The sequence below is a fragment of the Mauremys reevesii genome, linkage group 1 (genome assembly GCF_016161935.1).
Source record: "Mauremys reevesii isolate NIE-2019 linkage group 1, ASM1616193v1, whole genome shotgun sequence".
Taxonomy (NCBI): Eukaryota; Metazoa; Chordata; order Testudines; family Geoemydidae; genus Mauremys; species Mauremys reevesii.
The window spans coordinates 338,964,228-338,987,474 of NC_052623.1; the positions used below are offsets into that span (position 1 = coordinate 338,964,228).

At 41.4% G+C, this 23,247-nt stretch overlaps 1 protein-coding gene across 4 annotated transcripts in view; it reads right to left on the reverse strand.

Moving 5' to 3' along the window:
• Positions 1-16,951, reverse strand: part of SEMA3C (semaphorin 3C) — a 154,616-nt gene extending 137,665 nt beyond the window's left edge. Inside the window, exons 1-2 of one of the 4 annotated variants that reach the window (XM_039518413.1) lie at positions 16,634-16,951; positions 13,226-13,366 (exon numbers count right to left, since the gene is read on the reverse strand). In XM_039518413.1, coding sequence (XP_039374347.1) covers positions 13,226-13,328 — 103 coding nt within the window. In that variant the 5' untranslated portion in view covers positions 13,329-13,366; positions 16,634-16,951. Of the gene's footprint in view, positions 1-13,225; positions 13,367-14,154; positions 14,242-14,837; positions 14,991-16,359; positions 16,484-16,633 lie in introns of those variants that run through there. The other 3 variants (XM_039518414.1, XM_039518415.1, XM_039518416.1) reach the window with 3 other exon arrangements.
• Between the last annotated feature and the right edge of the window lie 6,296 nt (positions 16,952-23,247).

Here is a 23,247-nt window from a genome sequence, read left to right on the forward strand (position 1 = left end):
TGGAGTACTGTGTCCAGTTTTGGGCCCCACTCTACAAGAAGGATGTGGATAAATTGGAGAGAGTCCAGCGGAGGGCAACAAAAATGATTAGGGGGCTGGAGCACATGACTTATGAGGAGAGGCTGAGGGAACTGGGATTGTTTAGTCTGCAGAAGAGAAGAATGAGGGGGGATTTGATAGCTGCTTTCAACTACCTGAAAGGGGGTTCCAAAGAGGATGGATCTAGACTGTTCTCAGTGGTAGAAGATGACAGAACAAGGAGTAATGGTCTCAAGTTGCAGAGGGGGAGGTTTAGGTTAGATATTAGGAAAAACTTTTTCACTAGTAGGGTGGTGAAGAACTGGAATGGGTTACCTAGGGAGGTAGTGGAATCTCCTTCCTTAGAGGTTTTTAAGGTCAGGCTTGACAAAGCCCTGGCTGGGATGATTTAGTTGGGTTTGGTCCTGCTTTGAGCAGGGGGTTGGACTAGATGACCTTCTGAGGTCCCTTCCAACCCTGAGATTCTATGATTCTATGAAAGACCCTTCACCTAGCAGGTAAACTGGCAGCATGCTTGTCTCATGAAAGGATGGTCACAGCCAGCATGGCTGTAAAGCGCTGCAAGGATTTTGGGTGAGCAATACTCTACTAGACATGAAATATCTTATTAAGTAAGTCTATGCTTTAAAATGCATGTTATTTTATATGTAACCCTTTGTTTCCAATACTTCTATTTGAGTCTGTCTGCTTTGTGAAATAAGCATATTTGATGTAGATATGAACAAATCAAATTGCTGTGAGGTAGCACTGATGAGCTGGGCTGTACTGCTTCTTTGGATGCAGCGGAGCGGTGAATATGGCGTGTCTCCAGTGAAGCAGGAGCTGGACACTCCAGGGAGATGCTTGAGGGCTGGAATGTGCCAATCATTAACCCGAAGAGTGACAGCGGGGCCTGGGAGGCCTAGCGGGGAGAGCTTATGTTGCCCAAGGCTGGTAAGGTTGGAGAGCTGACTCATGGCAGGCACAGATGATGCTTCCTCGCATTAGATGCCTCATAACTCTTAGTTCATGGTGCTTTAAAAGTTGTGGTCCTATTTTCCCAAAGATCCATAGCAAGAGCAATGGTCATAGTCTCTTGGTGTAGCAAACAGTTCATGTGCATGTGGAAAATGCTGTTGTAACTAGGTGATAGGGATACTGATATTGACACATGCTGGGTCTCCAGACAAATACAGCTTCATATTGCATAGTCAAGTATTCTTCCTTTGCCTAAATCCATATAAATATCCTGAATACAAAATACAACAAAACTCCTGAAGGTTTTAGCCCCTTTTCTCTTTGCTGTAGGTTATGTACATGGAGGAAATAATGCAGTTGATACAGTTATTCTGAACTGTGGCAGGAAGTGAGGTTTTTAACAGAATGAGCTTTAAAAATTCCAGATGTATTCTCATTAAACCCACCAAAAATCTAAGCCCAGGATCAGCTCTCCATGCCAATTAAATCCTATCAGGCCTCTAAAAGTAACTTTTTGAAGAAATGCCAGCCTTTTCTTAGAAAATCTTAATTGGTTCTTACTAATAGAACAGAAAATGCCATTTTTGGGGATGACAATACTTGCATTGTTTTATTACAGTTTGCTAGTCTAGCTTCTAAGAACACTCTACATATTACTGCGTTCACTCAAAAAAGCCCTCTCACAAAACTGAAATGATCAGGATTCTGTAGGTTTGAGTGAATGGAACAGCAGAATGAGAAGGAACTTTTAAAAACTGGAAGGGGTCCTTTTACCATGCAAATGTTTTAAGGGCAATATTCTCAGAGAAGTCTCAATTTCTTCCATTTTCAGGTGTTGAAGCTGAACAGTAACACAGAGGTTGATTATATTTTCAGGGTGCTGCAGGAAACAGCGTTGGCAATTTACGAAGGTTAAGCTCTTCATCTTATTTAGACTGGGTGAATACTGGTGTTGGGAGGCAGCACCATCTTTTTGGATAAGGCATCAAACTGAGGTCTAGATCTCCTAAGGTTAGTCGAGGTGGCACTTTTCACACGGGCACATCAGTCTCGCTTTTGGAACTAGGTGAAATTCTTGGTACATCCTACCGTCTCAAATTTCCTCAGCAATTCAGTAGAATACAGTATTCATCTCCATTCCCTGTCCCCAAATAGCATATGCTGTTAAAAATATGGCTGTGTTTCACTTTAGAGGTGGCTGTGCTTCAGTGTCAGGCCAGGCGATTCCTGGACAGATCCAGAGTCCAATCTTGCAATTCATCCGAGCGGAGTGGCAGTGGCAGTTCCAAACACAGAAGTCAGGCCCATACTTTCTAAAGTGCTTTGGGATCAAACAGATCACGTACACATCTACATGGAGGGATTAAAGCGGAGCATGTTTTCCATATGCATTTGACTTTTTCCATCTCTAGTAACTAAGGTTGTGGCAGGTTTCCCAGCACATTTATCCCATCATTTGATTTGCTATCTAAATTTTGCAGACACATTCAGTTATCTGCCTTTCAATTTATTTTCTCCTCCTGTATAGATTTTGGCAGCCTTGCTCTGGCATGTTAAGAGGTAGCGAAAAAAATCCTCCTCACCAATCCTGACCATCACTTCTTGAAGTGATATAGTGGTCAAACAGCTGCCTCACATAACATACTCCCTTTGCCATGTATATCCACTTCACCAACTCATTTAAACTGGGCCATGAAGGGTTACAGAATGATTTATGCAGCTGTTCAAAGAAGCAACATATTTGCCAAGCTGAATCCCCATAAATCGATTTATTCTCTATCATGTGCTACTTGTGAAAGCTGAGGCTATAATAAAGATTTTTCACTAAGAAATTGGGAAGGACAATGGGAGTTTAAAAAGGCTCAGAGAAAGAGTTCAGGAAAGCCACTCATTCTATGAGAAGGACATAGGAGATTGCTTAGAGCTGCTGGAATATGAAATAAATGATCTTAAGGCAAAAAGGAAACTTTAGAACTGCAAAGGGAAGAGTAAAAGTAGATGAATAGAAAGCACAAAAGAATGTGAACATTGATCTGACACATTTACATTTACCGTATGACTATAAAATCCTTATTCCACATTTCAGAGTGTAAGTCTGACCTTTTTAATGGGTGAAAGCAATGCCTTTAATGAAAGAATTTGGATCCAACCTCCTCTTGGCTATTAATTTTGTAGAAAATCCAATTTAAGACAAAATTCTTCCATTAAGCAACTTGGCAATGCACATGCTAGAAGGTAATTTTAGTGAGGTAATCATTTATCTCAGCAGTAGCTAACTAAATTAAATAGGACACCTTAAAAGTGTGTGTGTGAAGTCCCAAACAACTGTTAAATGTTATATTACATGCAACCATACTGGTACTTGACATTTGCACTGGAAAGAAATCCTTCATATAGTAAAAAAATTACACCATGCTCCATCCCCAAGATTACTGCGGTCATTAAAAAAAAAAAAAATCACATGGCACTTAGAAAAAGCATAGGGGTGTCATGTCCTGATGTCCTGGCCAAATTCTATTTTGAGAGAGTACTAAGAGCTCAGTGCTATGAGGTGCTGAGAAACTGCTGCAGAATGCTGAATGCCCTCAACTCCTGTCAATTTGAGGGTGCTCAGAACCTCTCAGGAAGTACTCAGCACCCGGCAGGTTTGGGCCCAGAATGCTTACCTAAATGGCATCTACAGTTTCAAATAGATGTTGTATTTCTTTTCACTCCCTTATATGAATTTACTGTGACTGCACTGGTGAACAGTTGCTGAAGTGATGTGCTGCCAGTATATTTTAAGAGGGAGCTCCCAGAAAAAAATGTTGCCTTAGAGCATGATAAACTTCATGTACCAGGCTGCCATGTAGATAGGAGGTGTGAAATATTGGGACTTTTATTCATTCATTCTCTCATTTCAACCAGTTACTGGCACATGTCTATATATAATGAAAAGGATTACATAGATTGGCAAATGCACTTATATTAAGTTTGTAGGTAGAAAATATTTATACTATATTCCTGAAAATATTCTCACTAGAGCTCAGCGGTCAACGTGCGTACTTTGAAATGAGAGGGAGTGGAGATTTTGTAAGGACCCCCGGGGTAACCACTTCTGGGATCATTAATTGTATTGCCATAGAGCCCTAGTCATGGACCAGGACCCCATTGTTCTAGGCAGTGTACAAAGTTGAGTCCATTCTAAAAGCAAAATCTGGTTTATTTTAAAGGCAAATGATTTTCTCTCCTGAAGTTTTTTTTATGACCCCCTGGGGAAAAAACATCAATATCGGGATGATGTAACCATATCCGTAGGGGTGATTTCCATGCAGAGGCAGTGCAGTTACTCCCAATCCTCCCATCAGTTTGGTAGTAGGATTTTAACAAGTGACTCATGAAAATCACATTAGTGAGCAGGCATTCTATCCCCTGAACAATTACCCTGTCAGTGGTGCATGAAAGGATTCCATAAGTATGCCACATGCATTGGGATCCTTAGGAATTAAACATCACTGTATAAATGTAACATTTTACAAGAAGGCATAGAATGCACCAGCAAATGGTGTCCTTATTCCTAAAAGCTTCTTAGGTTAAACAGAAAAAAAAAGGCCGGGGGTGTGGGGGGGGGTCGCACAGGAACACCCAGCCACAGGAACACCCAGTCCTTTATAAGGGAGTGTTGCTGGAGTCAAATAGAAACCTACATGGTAAAGATCAAAGCATCCATGCTGAAGGAAGAAATAACCAGTCCAAATGAGAGAGCATAACATCTAATGCATTCGCTTATTTACTGAAGGAGCTCACTCAACACTCTCCAATAAAAATGAGTAATTTTTGTGTGTCACATGTCAGTAATAATCTCTGACACACACACACAGGCTTCTGAAGCATCGGATATCAAAGTGCACTGTGAACTCTTCAAGTCTGCATACTGTTTTATAGAAAATGGCCCATGGTGCAGCTCTTGTTACTGATATTCATATAATTCATGTCAGGATACTAGGCATGTCAATGCCTTTCTCTATTTGCAATTTTTTTTAAGTAACAGAAGATGCATTGTACACTGTTGTCAATACGATCTCTACCTGAGTAGGGACTGCAGTGTTTGGCCTGGAACAGCGAACAGAAGGGAAAATTGTAGCAAGGTAATAATGGAACTGACCATTCCATTTCTTCTGTGATAACTAGAGGATTAAAATAGAGAGGGTTTGTCAAAGCAAGCTCGGACAGGCTTGGCTTTTGCTAAACCAAAGTCAAAACCAGAGGTAGTTCAGAGCCGGTATCCACTCATCCAGATTTCCAAGGATTGAGAATGGGAGTAAGTTAAGGGACACAGCCCCTCTCTGTTAGAATAGATTGTTACTGTGGTGGAGTGAAAGAAATAGAGCTCTTAGCACTCTGATGAGTAAACTAATTTGTGAATTCAGCAAAGAAAAGGACTGAATTAGCAAGCCTTCTACCAGATTTTGGGCTTGATTCTCCATCACCTTCCATCTTTTGCAGTCATTTATTACTCATCATTTCCTCTAATGGCTTGAGAGACTCACTGGTGAACAGACTAGACAAAAATCTTGTTTCACCTTGCCAATCCCCCTGACCTCACTGTATGATAGTTTTCATAGCTGAAGTTCATAGTCCACCCCACACATCACCTTGGGAAAGCAGGTCTGAGTCACCTCTCACATGCATTGATGTCAGTCAAAAGTCATTCCACGGCAGTCAATTGAATGATTGTGCTATGAAATAAGGGTTGGTGAGAGAAGACTGATTATTTATCAATGAAAACTCTGCAGGTGGAGCACTTCCAAAGAATACTGGGCTTTTCACATGGCACAGCACTTCCTTTAATGCTTCTTAAAGGAGGATTTAAAAAAAAAATCAGTATGTGCCCAGTTTAAATATTTCAATTAATTATGCAGATATAACATTACCTGCATTATCTCCACATTTGTTAAAACTGTGCTGTGCCAAACAGGAAGCTAAATGAACCCGCCTAAAATAAACACATTTCCTATGCACAGAGGTGGGCTGCTTGCTTCTGAATGGCTAATACAATTAAAAAAAAAAACCCACACAACTTTGTCTTTGTAATTTAGATGTATGGATTTTAATACAATCACACTATTTGGCTGTCACTTCCGTCAGAGGCAAGGGTACCTACTTTTCTATATTAAAAAATGAAGTGTAGTATTGAGCTTTGTAGTCTGTGGTCCCAAATTTTCAAAGTGATTTGTGATTTTAGGTGTTCAATTTGAGATGCCATAAAGGGGCCGGATTTTCAGAGGGTGGATGTACAGCACTTTCCAAAAATTAGGCCACTCTGGGTATGTCTACTAAGCTCAAGTCTGTATGACCTGGGCTTGTGAACTTAAAGTTTCCAAGCTTTTGCTTGAGTGTCCACATAGCATTGTGAACCTGAGTTTATAGTAGCTGGACCTGGATTTTACAGCCATGCAGATGCATCCATACTGCACTACACCAACCTTCTGACTCAAGACTGTGGCTTGACCTGCATCCATACTGCCATATGACACGGTTTGGAGCCAGGGGCGGATCTAGGATTTGCGCCGCCCCAAGCAGGGCAGCACGCCGCGGGGGGCACTCTGGCGGTCGCCGGTCCCGCAGCTCCGGTGGACCTCCTGCAGATGTGCCTGCGGGAGGTCCACCGGAGCCGCCTGCCGCCCTCCCACGGGACACCGCCCCAAGTGCGCGCTTGGCGCACTGGGGTCTGGAGCCGGTCCTGTTTGGAGCTGAGTCACAGCAGGACTTGTGCTCAGACTCACGCCCCCATCAGGATCCTGGGTCCTGAGTGCTTGCTCACCCAAATCATACTGATTTGTGTGTGGATGGAAACGGGGCTTGGGCTCAAACTTGAGTCAGCACCCGAGGTTATTGTGCAGTGTAGACACATACCCATAAAAGGTCCCTAAAGTTGGGAACAGAAAATTACTCATTACTTAAAAAAATTTAGCCCAGGATTCCCAGAATACAATGATGCTATGTTAAAATCTGAGAGAAGCTTGATGAGTTCTGCATTCAAAACAGAAATAAAATCTCAGATTGATAGGTCTTTTGGGGTTTTGTAAGTGCTGTAGTCGTCTTTTACCCTCCAACTGTCGCTTCCCTTTGGAAGTAGCTTTCATGACATGAACACCACCAAAGAGCCCATCAACTATTTGACCACAAAACTATTGACTACTTGGACTGTCAACACCACAAAGCAGCCCAAATAATAAATGAACTTTTTATTAAGTGTGGTAACATTAGCATTACAATGAGGGATTGTTTGAAAACAAGCTGTATTGCTGTTGCTCAAAAGCTAAAAGAAAATGGTTCTCAGTTTCTTTATTTCTCCAGAAGGGTAACCACAGGGGTTATATTAAATCTTTTAAAATATGTTGACAGTTGAAAAAGTGCTGCTGCTGCTCTAGTGACATTTTATGCTTTTTAATTACTATTGATGAAGTTGGGCGAGTCTCTTAGAAGTTGTTTACTTGTTCTAGTAAGTTTTAAGCCTTGTGGAGAGACATAGCGGTCTGTAAACTTGCACAAACTTAGACCTGATTCATTACTTAGGTGTCATTTCCAGTGAAGACAGCAGGGATGGGATCTGCATGAGAAACTTCTGTTTGACTGTGGTGTTATATGCATGGCCATGTGAAATATGCACATCAAAACCTGTGAAACTCACCTGGTCTGGGAATCCAGGGGCGGTTCTAGGTATCTTGCCGCCCCAAGCAGGGCAGGCAGCCTGCCTTCGGCGGCTTGCCTGCAGGAGGTCCCCAGTCCCGCAGATTCGGTGGGACCAGCGGACCCTCCGCAGGCATGCCACTGAAGGCAACCGGCCTGGAGCCGCCCCTGTGGGCATCTCAATATGAATTCAAAAGTCAAAACAGGTTTGCTAAAAGGTCCAAGGCTGAAAAACTATCTGGAGCAGCCTTGCACTGAATCAGAACACTGCAGCACGCATGGTTTGGGAGCACATGAAACCCCACACTTGAATTGTAGCTATATGTAAACTGAAACCAAAGCAAATGTTGCACTACTCTGGGGCCTGATCCTGTTAGAGTAAGAGATGCAAGACTCTCCGGCTTCAAGAAGAGCTTTGCTGATAGGAGGACTGTAGGATTGGGCCTCAAAATCTCCTTTTTCCATCCCTGTAGTAGCCCTGAGGAATGTGTGTTCACAAGTGTATATGTTGGTGGGGTCAGATACAGCAGGGGTTGGTCTCAGTAGTCCATGAGGTAATTATAGATAATCTTCTGCTAAACTGTATCAATTTAGACTGCTCTAATGTATCCTGGGTGGTTTATCCCTCCCCTGCCCCCCCCAGCTCCAGAATTAGGGGAGCTTAAAGCGACCTTCCTTCCCTCCTCCTTCATCCTCTTCTCAGCTCTGCTGAACGCAAAAGCAGTGAAGCAGAGGATCTGGCCACTACAGCTAACAGGACAATGAGGCAATGATAAAACTGCCAAGCCAGATTAGTGAATTCTTGAGCCTGATTCTCCATGGATTTACGCCTTGTCTAGTCGCTTATACTCATGTAAAGTGAATGGTTCGATTCTAAGCTGACTTTACCTTGCACAGATATACATGAGGGTACAACATGAAAGGCAATAGAAAATCAGGCATAATGTATGCAGGACATTGGAATTTTTAAGGCACATAAATGCTAAATTCCACACGAACTTCAAACAAACATTTAGCAACAGCAAATGAGTCACAAACTCTGTTTTAAATAGAAAAGGGGACATATTCCTGATTTCCAAAGTAGAAATTAAGGGTTTAATCCTGCTCCCATTGAAATTAATTGCAAAACTGCTCAGGCCCTCAAGATACTGAAGCGTCTTACTTTTAATTACACTTCCTTCTTGATGCAAAGCATGACAAGGAATGAAAGCAACTAATGATTCAGTCATTTCAGATCTCCATCTTTCCTGATGAAAAATGGAACGGGACAAGTTGCTGACTGGATTCCCCTATGTCAAATGCTGTTATGTGAACATAAAGGGACTTGTTCCTAGAAGATCATGTCAGCTTTAAAATGCATCACTCTTTTTTTAGTCCTGATTGCATTCTCTCCACCTCCACCCCTTTCCTTCTTATTCCTGTATGAACTGCTATTATAATAGGGAAACATGAATCCAATCCAAAACCATGAACAATCTCGCACAGGCATCCTGAGTTAAGGGGAATGTCTTGACTGGTCATTGTTGCCTAATTTCATTATGTTTAAACCATAAGGGCTGGGGGGAAAAAATCATTAAATTTTCATAATATGCATTTTTTTTTAAAAAGTGAGAATCATTCTACCAAAAATCAACAATTCTTACATGCAGTGTCTTCTGGTAAAGAGATTATTTTTATTAGAGAGAATGGACTTGGAAGTACATTAAAGCTGAAAGGCGGTATTGTCACCTTTGAAGAGTAAACAGCATCACATTTCACCTTTTTCTGTCAGAACAGTGCACAATAGTAGCCCCATTGTACTGTAGATGGGGCAATTTTCCTGTCAAACACAGCAAGCTAAGAAATCCCCTTTCACATCCCAAAGCTCTTCTGACCATCTGGAAAGCAAACTTAATAAAAAGTAAACTTACTGTTTTCATTTTACAAGGAGAGCTTACCACTCAGTGCTGCAGATAATGCTGAATATATTACATTTATATGTATAATTTTTTATATAAATTATTTACTTCAGAGACTCAGAGCTGTTAAAAAGCAAGGAATTCAAAACATATACTCTATTGAAAAACAAAAGAAAATTGCTCTCAGCTTGACATTTTGATGTGCAGAACTCAGAGCAGATTCAGAGGAAATCCATGAATATGGCTAATAGCTGAAGCACTGAGTGGAAATTATTAGATCAGTCCATTTAAATACAGTCACAGCACAGCCTTGGGAGCACCCATGACTACTACTACTCTTCTCAGAGACCGTCACTGTTATTCACACTGGATAGCAATCCGGGGTAAGCAATTATTTATATAAGAGTAGCAGAATCTGGCCCAAAACAAAGAGTATTGCAATATTCATTACTCTACAAAAATTGTGCTAAATTCACCAGGGCCTGAATGGTGGCAGAACCCCTCGTGGATGGGCACTTCACCAAAAGAATGGATTGCGGTGGAATAAAGCAGACCTAACTCCACTTATGGAAGGGAGGGGCAGCACCAAAAGTAGGCAGTGCTGGCCCAAAGGGGGTTGTGACCCTCATATATCTCTAACAGGCCTTGCATTATCGTCGCATGTGAGTACCTTACCATCTTTTAATGTATTTATCCTCACAGCACCCCTGAGCTACTATTAATAGAAGTACTATTAACCCCCCTTTGCAGATGGGCAGCTGAGGCACAGAGAGACGAAGTGACAGGCTCTAGGACAACTGTGGCAAACCAGGGAATGGAACTCAGCTCTCCTGAGTCTCAGGCTAACATCCAAACTGCAGGCCCATTCCTCCTGTGCTTGCTAGCTCATCCAGTTGAGATCTGTAAAAAGCGGAAGCTCCTGTTCAGACTAGTTTCAGAGTAGCAGCCGTGTTAGTCTGTATCCGCAAAAAGAACAGGAGTACTAGTGGCACCTTAAAGACTAACAAATTTATTTCAGCATGAGCTTTCGTGAGCTAGAGCTCACTTCTTCGGATGCATAGAATGGAACACACAGACAGGAGATATTTATACATACAGAGAACATGAAAAGGTGGAAGTATGCATAACAGGAAAAGTCTAATCAATTGAGATGAGCTATCATCAGCAGGAGGAAAAAAAATTTTGAAGTGATAATTAAGATGGCCCATAGAAGGTGTGAGAACTTAACATAGGGAAATAGATTCAATTATTGCCTATGTTAAGTTCTCCTCACACCTTCTATGGGCCATCTTAATTATCACTTCAAAAAGTTGTTTTTTCCTCCTGCTGATGATCCTCTGCTCTTCCAGGTAGCCACTGTGTGTCTCAGCACCAAAATAGTTACCTTAACACCAATGCCAATTTACATTCACTGGGGATCTGGCCCATTGTGTTCAGCACCTATTACTGTACAATGTACAATACATTGCAATCATTCCTCTTTGTGTGGGCTTCTTTCCAATAATACCTTCCCTGATATACTGGCTGCCACAAGTACTCCTGTTTTTTTTCCTAAAATCTCAGAATCATGGAAATTAGAAGTGGAAATGACCTATTAAGTGTAGAATTTACCTCTACACTCTGTTTTTCCAGGATGGAATTAGGACTATTAGAGATGGAAAAGACATTCATTATACTTAACATTTACCATGTGTCTCTGGATATTACCAGTTTGGGGGGAATTCTGCCACCAGAAATAGGGTTACCATCATATGGAATCTTTGGGCCAGTGGAAAAAAATAGAGAGTGGGGTGGAGAATCTTGACAGACCTACTTCCCCACCTCCCGTGAGGGAAAGAAGGGAAATATAAAAAACGAAGAAAACAGATCCTTTGATCTATCCCTTGTGCATTTATCATTGCCTAGAAGAGAGGAGAGACTTACAATCACTATGCAGCCCATTAACTGGCATTGAGGTCACCAGGTTGATCCCAGGGAGCAACTTACAACCATCCTGGGGTTGCTCTAATTTATACTAGAGACACCATGGTCACACCCACTTTCTCCATGCCATACCAACTACACTAAAGTCCTGGTGGTAGAACGGTGTAGGAATCACTAAGGTGACTCTATGCTATCCAAGGATTTCCCTGCATGGGGTGGGGTGGGAATTATTTTCAAGTGTCAAGACCTGCCAGCTTCAGGGTAGCCGTGCACCAGGAGACCAATGCAAAACTGCCCCAATGCAGGCAGGAGCTGCTCCATGTGATTCAAAGACAGGCCAAAGCCCACCATCTGTATAAGGGAGAGGGATCTGAATATTAAGTGCCAAATAGTTACCAATATTAATTCAATGGAATTGATAGGCCCAGAGGGCACCTATATCTGGAGAGGTGACTGGGCTCACAGTTTCAGACAAAGAATAATAAAGCAAGTGCAACAGCTTTCCAGACGTTTGGGTGATTGAAGCAATAATGGAATAAATGGGGTCAGTCATAAAAACACAAATAGCTCCTGACGGGCTGAGTGGCCTTTCCCACTTATTCTTCTTGTATTTCTTTATTATGGGCTAGATGACTTAGTCACACTTGCAAGTGGTTTGGACCCTGAGCAGTGTGGGCTGAGAGATAAGTCTGTCAAAATAGCTTGGCCTGAGGCTTGAATTCCTTCTAAATTTCATGAAAAGTGTAATCTCACAAATTTCCATTCCAGCCCTGGAACAGCATATGCAGAAAACATCAATTCAAAGCCTATTTTGCAGCATTCGATTCTTTTCATTTAAGCCCAGCATTTGTCAAAACCTCCAGGAAATTCTCATACAAATACACGGAGGGGAAAAAATTACTACAGTAACACATGGAACCACCATAAATGCTAGCAGCCAGCATGCAAGGAGGTCCGGTTTTGCAATTAAATGCAGCGTTTTAAAACGTTTACATCCTATTCTGAAAAAGTACCACTCAGCATTTTAAACAAAGGACGTTTTAGAAGTGAACTATGCAAACATTTTGAAAACAAGCATTTTGATAGTCTGTTTACAATATATGGGCATCAGTCATTTGATCCCATGTGAATTTAAATTTCATAAGCATACCCACTACTTAGTGTATATACAATACACTCAAAACCAAGAGAGTACAAAATGGCAGGTGATTTTTTATGCCCAAATGAAGATCCCTTAAAAAGGCCTGATTTTCAGATGGTGAGTCCTCAACCTTTTCGCAAAATCTAGTCTCTTTAAAGGTATCTCTAGATGGGCACCAAGAAATGGAGGCAACCAGAATCACTGATCTCTTTTGCAATTGTTGGCCATGTACTTTATACATTGCAATACGCACTGTAATAATTACATTTAAAAATACAAACATTAAGGAGAGGAATACATGCGTTAATTCTGCCTACGCCATGATCACAGTTTTAAAAAGAAAAGAAAAGAAAAAAAATAAGCCCTAATGTATTTGTGCCTGTAATTACTGCTAATACTAGCCTCTGTGTAAGAGTTAACCTCAGCATTGGGCTTTTCGGCACTACAGTATTACAAATAATTAAAAAACACAACAATTATGTGGACACGCATTTAGAAGCCATCACCTTATTTATTACTCAGTTATTGGATTGAATGAAAAGAAGAAAATGTTCTACAATAACATTTGCTTAGGAATGTTTATCTGCTTTCTTACCATTGAATGTTAAGAACACCCTGGCCTGAGGCTGTGAGGATCCTTTTACAGTGCTAGAGTAAATAAACATCCCAATCAACACGGGGACTGCTAGAAGTGCCATATCTTCAGATGTGAAACTTAATATCCAAGAAATAAAACCTAAAAGAAAAAGAAAAGAAAAAAGAGAGCCCATTACTAATTTTACATTATATAAATTGTGTGGCCCAAAATCAACAGTACAGAACAGTAGGTGTCAGAGAGCTTTGCCAGATTGAAGCTATAATATATGACACTTCTGCTTTTTCTTTTTAAAATCTGAAAATGTTTTGTCTGGATACGTTCTGTGTTGGCACTAAAAGAACTGTAAGCATTCTACTTAGGACACATAGAGATAAAGTTTTAGATGAGTAAAGACTGCAGGATTAGACCGAGTTTATTTCAATAAGGACAATTCCACCTGCTGGAAAAATAATTATGCTAAATGTCAAGGCAGAGCAAAGCAAGGACAGGAGATAATGTTTCATGAATAAAAGCTGGTTGATATTTTTAGACCTCTTTCCATACTGTACATCATGTTTAATCGATACCATTTTTAAACTTCGGGCCTGCTCCAGAGAGCCCTTGACTTTTTGTTTTTTTTTTTCAAATAGTGTATTTTCTAGTATATAAGAAACAACAAAAAGGACAAAGTGAAATACTGGCCTCATTAAGTCAATGGCAAAACTACCATTGACTTCAACAGGGCCAGGATTTCACCCTCACTCTTTGCACCTAACATTCATCAACTGTTGCTTAGGATAATCCCATTCAGGGAGTTTAGTCCCAGATGTGTGTTTTATAATAGGAATACTTCATACTCTATGATATATAAATACTCTGCTCAGTCCATTGCTTCACTCCCTTCACATAACCCTGGTGGGTGTATTTGCATATCGGAGAGAGCTCACCTTTCTGAGTAGCTTTTCAAGGAAGAATACTATGAACATGCTGCTTTTCTCATTCCACAATGGCTCATATAGGGCCTGATCCAAAGTCTAGTGGAGTCAATGGGAGCTCATAAAATAAAATCTTATTCAAAGCTAAGCACTAAGACTTAGCACTTCTACAACCTCCCATTTGTGTATCTCAAACCACTTTCCAAAGGCTAATGGATACAGCCTGAGAAACAGGCAAGTATAACTAGCCCCATTTTACAGATACAGAAATGGAGGCTTAGAGAGATTAAGGGACCTTCCTATGGTCACACACAACTAGGCTTTGATTCCCCATTGATTCAGCTGTACCCATTTTACATCAGTGTATCTCCTTTGATATGAATGGATTTACACCAGCATAAAACTGGTGCAATAGAGTAGGGAATTAGCTCCCAAGTCTATTGACTCCATATATACTGATTCCTAACCCCATTCTTATTATACCAACTTCTGGCTACCTTTTTAATAAGAACCACCCCTCTTCTGTGGGCTATTCAGTGCTTCTGAGAGTGCTATGATAAAGAGGTTACAGTGATTCAATAGAAGGCAAGGACACTCAGCACCTTGCAGGATGTGGCCCTTAGTGTCTAAGAATTCCCACAGAGTAATAACATCAGGGACTGAAAGTTTTTGTTTACCCTGAGAACTGTCATTACCTGGACTATGCTAATATAGAGCTACTGTCTTCACCCTTAGAGGTGATCCTGCTAGAGTATAGTTGAGGTGCAATGTGGAGTAGTTTGTATCTGTATCCATTCAGTCCTTGCCCTCTCTGGTGAGACCAACATCTGTCCTAAAAGAACTGGCTCTAACTTCCAACTAGTTTCATATAGGGCAGTAAACAGCTGTCAGATAATGACAACTTCAAATCAGTTCCAATTTGGATTGGATTCACAGTTGACTCAGAGGTGAAAGGCTCAGTGCCTCATTACCACGCTTCAGTCATCCAATATTCACTTACTGTAAATCTTTTTAAAAAGAGCTCCAATCTGCACCAGAATTCTATACTAAACTGGGGTTGTGGGGGGGAGAGGGAGAGAATTTCTACAACAGTCAGACTGGTTCAGCAGTGTTAACCCCTTGCAGCTGATCTGGAGCTGACTAATGCATCAAGATCAGGTATTGTGGTGTTTCTCTGCTAACTGAGAAAACCATGGATGCGGGCAATTTACCAAATACAGATCTGAAATACAAAAGGAAACAACCCATTTTGGAACATCCCCAGTTAGTTAACAAACCTGTAAAAATTAATACAATTATACTTGTGTAGCCTTTGCCAAAAATAATTTTTAAACAAGCTGCACCAATTCCAATATTAACGCTGCTTTGTGAGTTTTAAATTCAATACCCTACCACTAGCCCCTGGGATAGCCTTCTGCATAACCTTCTTCAAAACACAGAAATGCCATTAAATCCTGTTAAAATTGCCTTGTCGGGCCAAAACAAATGGCCAGTCATACCAAACATGTGATTTTAACCGATGCAATGGGATTCATATTCTACAGTAGTAGTACTGTGCCTACTTTGCAATACAGATGGGGAGGAAAAGAGGGAAAACTAAAGGGTTCTGCTAAATCATATTGGGAGGAACTGTCAAAAATTACAAAACAAAAAACCCTTCATCCCTCTTTCCCTTCTCCTACCACCTTCCTAGCCAAATCTAATTTCATCAGTTTTATGGGTGAAATACTGCTATACTTCACTGCTTGCATTGCAAATTTCCACTGTTACACAAACGTGACAAGCAATAGGAGATCCAAACAATATACTGCACACTCCCTGCCCTGTTGTTAGGTATGGATAATAAAGGCATGTTGCTGCCATAAAGGTATCTCAGGGCTTTGTTATTACAGCCTTCTCTGACATGTGAGTTAGAGGATGGAAATATGTTCAATTTTAGGAATCTTAGGGCCCCTTGGCAGTTGAACACAAACTCATTTCAGTTTAAAATCCCAGTTTGGGCTAAAATCCCAGTTCTGTATTTCTCTCTAGAAAGTCATAACAATAAGTAAACTCGACGTATTCCGAGCACATGATCTTTACCGGCAAGCAACTGCACTAAAATCTGACAAGCTCTCCCCTTTAGCACAGACACAAGAAATAGTTTCATTTCTCACTGTGCGTTCCTGTTTTCAGAGCGTGAATAACAAACTTGTTAAAGTAAAGAGGGAAAGTTACATTCACGTGGAGTTCCCCCCCCCCTCCAAGAAATGCTTCACTGTTTTAGAAAAAGTCGTGTATAACTTCACAGTAAAGCGTCGGACAGGTGTCATATGCTTAAAGCTGAATTCCAGAATTGCTCTCTGCACGTCAAATCACCCACTGCAAGAAAAATAAGGATTATGCAGTTGTGAAAAAACAGCATCGTAATTAACGATGAGCTGTGGCAAAATTCAGCAATCACTTTTCACATCTATGACAGTGGTGAAAGAGAACTTTCAATCATGCTTACCCAGCTACTGACTGAAGGGATCAGTAGTGCAATGCCATCAAATTTCTATCCGCTCCTTTTACCAGAACACTTTAATTCCAAACCTGGCTCATCGCAGAAAACCTTTTCCTCCTGGCAGTTGCAAACGTACTCCTAGTTTCTTTGTAAAATAATCCTTATTGCTATCAGGCACCGGGAGCTCTTCTCCCCATTCCTTAATTAAGCACCTAAGAGTGAATGGAAAGTAGCTGAGCTCTGCCGGTGAAAGCTTTGGTTTCCAATTACAGTCACCACTCCCTCTGGTCCTACTGCCCTCCCAGCAATTGCTTTACAGAGGCAGCTAACCCAAGGCTGGAATACATCATTAGCTGAGCAAATCGGGGCCGATCTCATAAATATTGTAGAGGCCACACCCATAAGGAAGAGAGTGAGACACAGAAAGAAAGGCAGAGGGAGCGAGGGAAAGACAGCAACAGGGAAAGGCGCCGAAACGCAGAGAGGTGAAGTCAGGGAAAGAAATCCTGGATTGTGCAACATAAAGATGCCAGCTCACAAAATCAGTTTGCTCCACACTGCCTGTAGAGGAGTCAGTGCCTAGCAGGGTGGCTCAAGAGGGTTTCGTACAGTACTTGGAAAGCAGGCAGACCCACTTTGGTCATAAATATGGAACTGCACCCTGCTTTTTAAGTGGAAAAAAATGATTAAATCCTTTTAAGGAAAAGATTTTTCTGTGCAGGATTCCAGGGCTGATTCTCCAGGACACTCCTTATACACGCATGCCAAAGAAATAGCCAAGTTTAGTTTCCACAGCATGCCAGTGAGCCGAGCTACCTTTGAATTAGAGAACAATCCCTGTTCTGTTTATGACGGCTATTGTTTCTTATTACTATCTCCTCTGCACCCTGCAGCGAGTGTTGTCTGTGACCCCTCTACAAACGGACTTTCTTCTTTTCTTCCTCCCCGCTAACAATCCTTTAACTCCACCCTACCTGCCTCAACGGAATTTATCCCGCACTACAACCTTATATTGAAAGGTTATTGTGAGCGTTCAGATCCTGCAAACCGAAGTGGTTCAAGCCAAGGAGAGGACTCCAAGTCAGAGTCACACAACGTGCTTTGATGTTCATGTTAAACATGCAGTTCTGTCAAGAGCCAGACGTATAAAGGCTCGGGGACTGGGTCTCAGCGCTGAGATTAACAGCACTTGCTGGGGAGGGATTACAACATATTAAAACCCAGCAGAGGTCGCCATACAGAGGGGAAGAGGACAGGGAAGAAAAACTAAACATTTGATTGGGAGGAAAAAATTGGTGCAAAATCTGATTCTTGTAAGAGTGCCTTTCTCTTTAAACCTTTAAATGGGATGAGAATGGAGTTTATAACAGGGGCAGATGATAGCACTGATTAGACCCAGCTAGATGAGTGTTATGAATATTAAAAATAAAGACGGTGTAGATAGCTCCAAATATTTTGACCAGGGTAAAATTTTCAAAAGCACCTAAGTGATAGACATGCCTAAATCCTGTTCAGAGAAAGTCTCCCCTTCAATGGGACTTAGGTACTTTTGCAAATGTTACCCAAGGTGTTTTAAAAACCCATGTATTAAGATACACGCTTTATCAGATTCTCAGATGAGGCTCTGGCACATCGTGTAGACATACTCTGAGCAAGATTTCCCTGAACTCTTTTGGGAGTACCCTGTACAATCAGCCTGACCTGCAGACCCAGACACTTCTGAGCTAAGATTGCCATTCTTCCAAGTGAGTCTGCTCTATGCCCAAATCTATGCAGTGCAGATTCCAGAAGGGAGCATTGTTACAGCAACACTTCAGGGGAGCACTTTAGTAATGCTCGTCTAAAACAGGAGGGGAGGGGGGATTCAGGAAATGCCACCTAGATTTTTGCCCCCCCCAAAATGTTAATTTTAACCACACAAACAAAAACCCACAAAAAATGTGACCAACCAGGATCATCAATACACCAGTCTACCCCATTATACCATTGGAAAAAGGGAACTGAGGAAAATTTTCAAATGTAAATTGCTCTTAGCCTTAGCTGGAGGCAGTTGCACATCTCAGGATTTTCACGTGTGGACACAAAGGATCCATGTGGCTACCTGTGTTCTTTTTTAAAAAATGTTAGCACAGTTAGAGATCCAAATATCAGATGTAGCATGCAGGAAAAGTACATGGATTTCTGACACTCCCTTGAGGACTTTGGGTTCATAAAGAAACAAATGAACTATAAGAAGAGATATGAACACAGAACTTTAATCAGGGAGGTGTAATCTTGTTATGAAAGGGGAACGAAGCTTATTTCAGAAATCAAAATGCAAATCTAAGTGTGAACAACCATGCTATATTTATTTACTTGCTTTATTCATTGTGTGGGTGAGAGAGAGAGGTGGAACGAGCTGATTAACAGTTAATCGTTAACTTCACACCATATTTTAAAACTCCACACATCTGCAATGAGTGAAATGGTTAAAGTTGTATTTTAACTGTATTGCACTAAATAGCATGTGTTAGTGTCAAGCTCAGACAGTGGAATGGAAATTACTTTTCTAAACTATGAGGTGGGGTTGGAGTAGTTACTGGAATGAAGCAGGCCTCTGAGCGAAATGAAAAGTATGCAACATGCTTGCTTTCCTGGCTGAGGATTTTAAAGCCAAACACAGAGATACAAATGTCTGAACAGGGGCCCGATTCTGCAGATCAGTATTAATGATTTATATCGTGCACACTGCATGGTAGCTGCTTTAAAGCCCACTTGCGATCTCACATACACCACGTTTACCATGGTACAACACTGCGGACTTGGATGGAGTTATTCCAGGTTCATTATTATCTATGTCAGAACAGAATCACATCTTGATCCTTGCCTCAGATTATTCACAGTCTAAGGTCCTAATTCCTACTAAGAGATCTGTCTGGGCAAACCCTCATGTCCACACCGAGCATGCTGAGAACCTGCTGATTTAGGTCCAAGGTTTCACCCATGCAGAAACAAAGGGCAATTTAAGACATACCACACCTAATGATAGCAGCAAATAATAAGGGGATAAGTAGAAGGGGAGGGCAAGGGTAGAACATACAAGTTATATCCCTTTTCTTTACTCTGTCTTGTCTATTTAAGTTGTAAACGCTTTGGGGGCAAGACTGCCACTTATTCTCTGTTTGTACAGTGCGTAGAACAATGGGGCCCCACTCTTCGTTATCATTTAGAATTGATTATGTTTGCAAAATGGAATAAAGGTGGTGAAAGGGTTAAAGGAGACCAGCAGAATGGGTGAAGGGCCATACTGTTTTAGGGGATGATGATGCGGAGTAGAAGCAGAAAGGTGGTGATGGAGAAAAGGAGGACAGGGTAGTGGTAAGAAGCAGGTGGCTGAATTACAAGTGGTGTAATTGGATTGGATCGGCAGGAAAGAAGCTATTAAGAATATCAAGAGGTGCAGCAATCAGTTTCCGTTCTAACATAAACACTGACTCTCAAATCAGACTAGATCAAATGCCAGCTATGATAAAAGACACAATCATTAGCTGATAAAGACACAGTAAAATTACCATCAAGCACAATCCGTTGCTGGCAGTAAAACGAAAAACAATTGCATATCCCGCCAGTGGCCAGAGCCTAAGTGACAAGAGTGAGTGAGGTCATCTTCCCTCTCTATTATTGCTCTCACATCAGTGGAGGATCAGAGCTCCTCACTGAAATACGAGGTCATCAGGTGGACAGTTCAGAACTGATCTCCCTTCGGTTCTGTCCTTTCTTCCCCAGCCAGGAGAGATTTGCAGCATGTGACATATATCTATTTGTGGTGTGATAGTGATAAAGCTGTGTCAAAGGGTTTTTTTTCATGAAGGCAGCAAGATCCAGTGTCATTCAACTTCTTATTCCCGAGAGTGCAAGAGACTATGAGGATACAGCCACTGCTGATGTATGTGGTGGCTCTGAATGTGATTGGGTTTGTGTTTTTTAACAGACCTAATAAGTTAGCACTCCTTTGCTGGTGGTTAAATTAAGAAGGATTTGAATAATGAGGGCACACCAGAGATGGCTCCTGACTAAAGGAGGAACGAAGAAAGTATTCAGAATATGGTGGTGGAGGAATACAAAAGATACAGTATTTGTATTATGGAGGTACTTTGAGTCCTCAACTAATATCTGAACCCCATTGTGCTGGGAGCGAGACAGGCAGTTCATGGAGGAGCTTATGAGCTAAATAGACAAGACAGAAAAGGTGAGAAGGAAAATAGGCGCACAGAGCATTGTGGTGACTTGCCTGAGGTTACATAACAGATCAGTGCCAGAACTGGAAATAGATCCCAAATTTTCCAAGTGCCAGCATAGTGCCCTGTTCACTAGACCATACCACAGAAGGCCGAGCCACCCCAAAGGGAATATTATCACTCTGTATGAAGGGGATTTTTTGGTGCAACTATTCCAACATTATTTTGCAACTATAAATAGTTATAGAACACTTTCAGCCACTTATGTTTAAAAGGACTTGTGAATTGTTTTCAATTCATTTTTGGTTTGAAACACACACCTAAACACCTGAATAGAGAACTCTTTCCTCTACCTTAATATAACAAGCACGGTTGCCTTAGGCCTCAGCCCCACTCTCTGCCTTTCCCCACCTTCCTTCTCATTTTAATTGGGAAAGGAACCAAACCTGGCCACCTTTGGTTCCTTTCACTGTCTGTGTACCAGGTCCAGGGCCAGCTCCAGACACCAGCACAGCAAGCAGGTGCTTGGGGCGGCCAATGGAGAGGGGCTTGTTTGATTACTGCCCAACCACGAGTGGCGCAAGCTCCCTAAAAGTGGGGGGCCACCAGGGCCTGAGCTGTGGGCCCACCCACCTGAGGCCCCACCCCCATAACCCATCCCCCTGAACTCCCTCCCTTGCGCCACCCCTTCTCCCCAAGACCCAGCTCTCTGCTCACTCCTCTCCCTTCCCCCTGTCACTTCTCCTTACGGCATAGCCCTCCCACTTTTAAAAGTGAGGGGGTCATGGCCCCCTGGTTGCCCCTGTGCCCAGCACACACCAGGGTGGAGTACTCATGCTGTTAAGTTTTCTGTAAGGAATTTAAGCAGCAGGAAGAATATAATTGCCAAAATCTGCTCACAGTTACAGTTGTGCAACTCCAGATTAACTTCATTAAGGGCGTGATGCAAAGCTTTCAGTCTCTATGGCATTTGAGTTATTCTTTTTACATCAAAGAAAGTGACGGAAGGATTTGCCTCAGTACTTGAAATCTGGAGGACATTCTTTGTTCCCAGCAGATTATCATAATGTGTCTTTTTACATTCCTTAAGAAGGATCTTGTATTGTTTGGTATGTATCAAGGTTTGTCTTTGGAATAAAAGCATTATTCAAATTGTATTTTATGGATGTTGCAGCTTCAGTATTGATCTCTTCATTGCTGTATTATTCTGAACCCACTGTGTTCTTCCAAGGCACCAGACAAGATAAACTTCAAATGCTGTATGTGTTGTACATTAATGTGATTGCTCTTTCTCTCTCCTTATACATATTTATAAAAATGTCTTTGAATGCTGATGTGTGAGAGGGACAATTATTTCTTTTATTCCACCAGGCCCTCAATGCAATAGATACTTTGAAAGATAGTTCAAATCATTTTTGCAGGATAGCAAATTATTGAATTCTACTTGAGCAAACTAGTCCCATGGGCTCCATTGGTACTTCTTGCATGAGTAAAGTGAGCATGCTTTGATCCTGAACAATGCAAGCCTTTGAGGCTAGATCCAGTGTCCACTGAAGTTAATGGGAGTATCTCCAGTCACTTCAACAGGCATTGTTTTGGGCCCTAGGACAACAGAAGGGGTATAGGCTAATATTTAAAATGAACTAGGAATGGCAGTAGCCCATATACCTCAAGCTATATCCAGGCAAAACTTCCATTTGCCTCAAGGGTTGTTTTATTAACTGAATGAGGACTCAATAAGTCCAAAGGGTCTGACATAAAACATTCATTTATCCATTGTTGTGTAGTAAGATGATATCTATTGTCTAATCCTGCATTTCTTGCTTGCTCAAACTTAACATCGACTTCAGTAGATTTGGTGCATAAGGAATCTAGCACTGGATCCATGGTATCATTATGAATTAAGCTTCAGAGTTCTCTAATACAATGAGAAATTTCTGCCGCTTTAAATTAGGCCTTGGCTTCCTGTTCAAAGAATCTCAATTGAGTGAGTCTACTTTTAATTCCCCTCCTCCCCCCCGTCACACGCACACAATATAAGCACTTCATTAAATATTTGTCTCCCCCCACCGCCATCTCTCTCCCTCTCCCCAGAACAGCTGTTAATAAATACATATCAAGGTTCAGTTAACAGCAGGTTGATTTATGCCAAAAAGACAAAAAATAATCTATATTTTGGACGGCAGCCAGAGTACAATATCCTTTCCTTGGTTACACCTTCATCAGTAAGAATCAGTTATTCAGTGTCAGTAGGAAGAAAAGCAAAAGACAGGACAGATAAGAAATGTTTCTTAAAGGCTTTTTCCTGTAATATCAACATTTCTAAAAGATTAAAATTTGTTTGTGGAAAACCAAAGCTATTGCAACATGCTGTAAAGGAGCTCTAATGAAATTAGATATAAA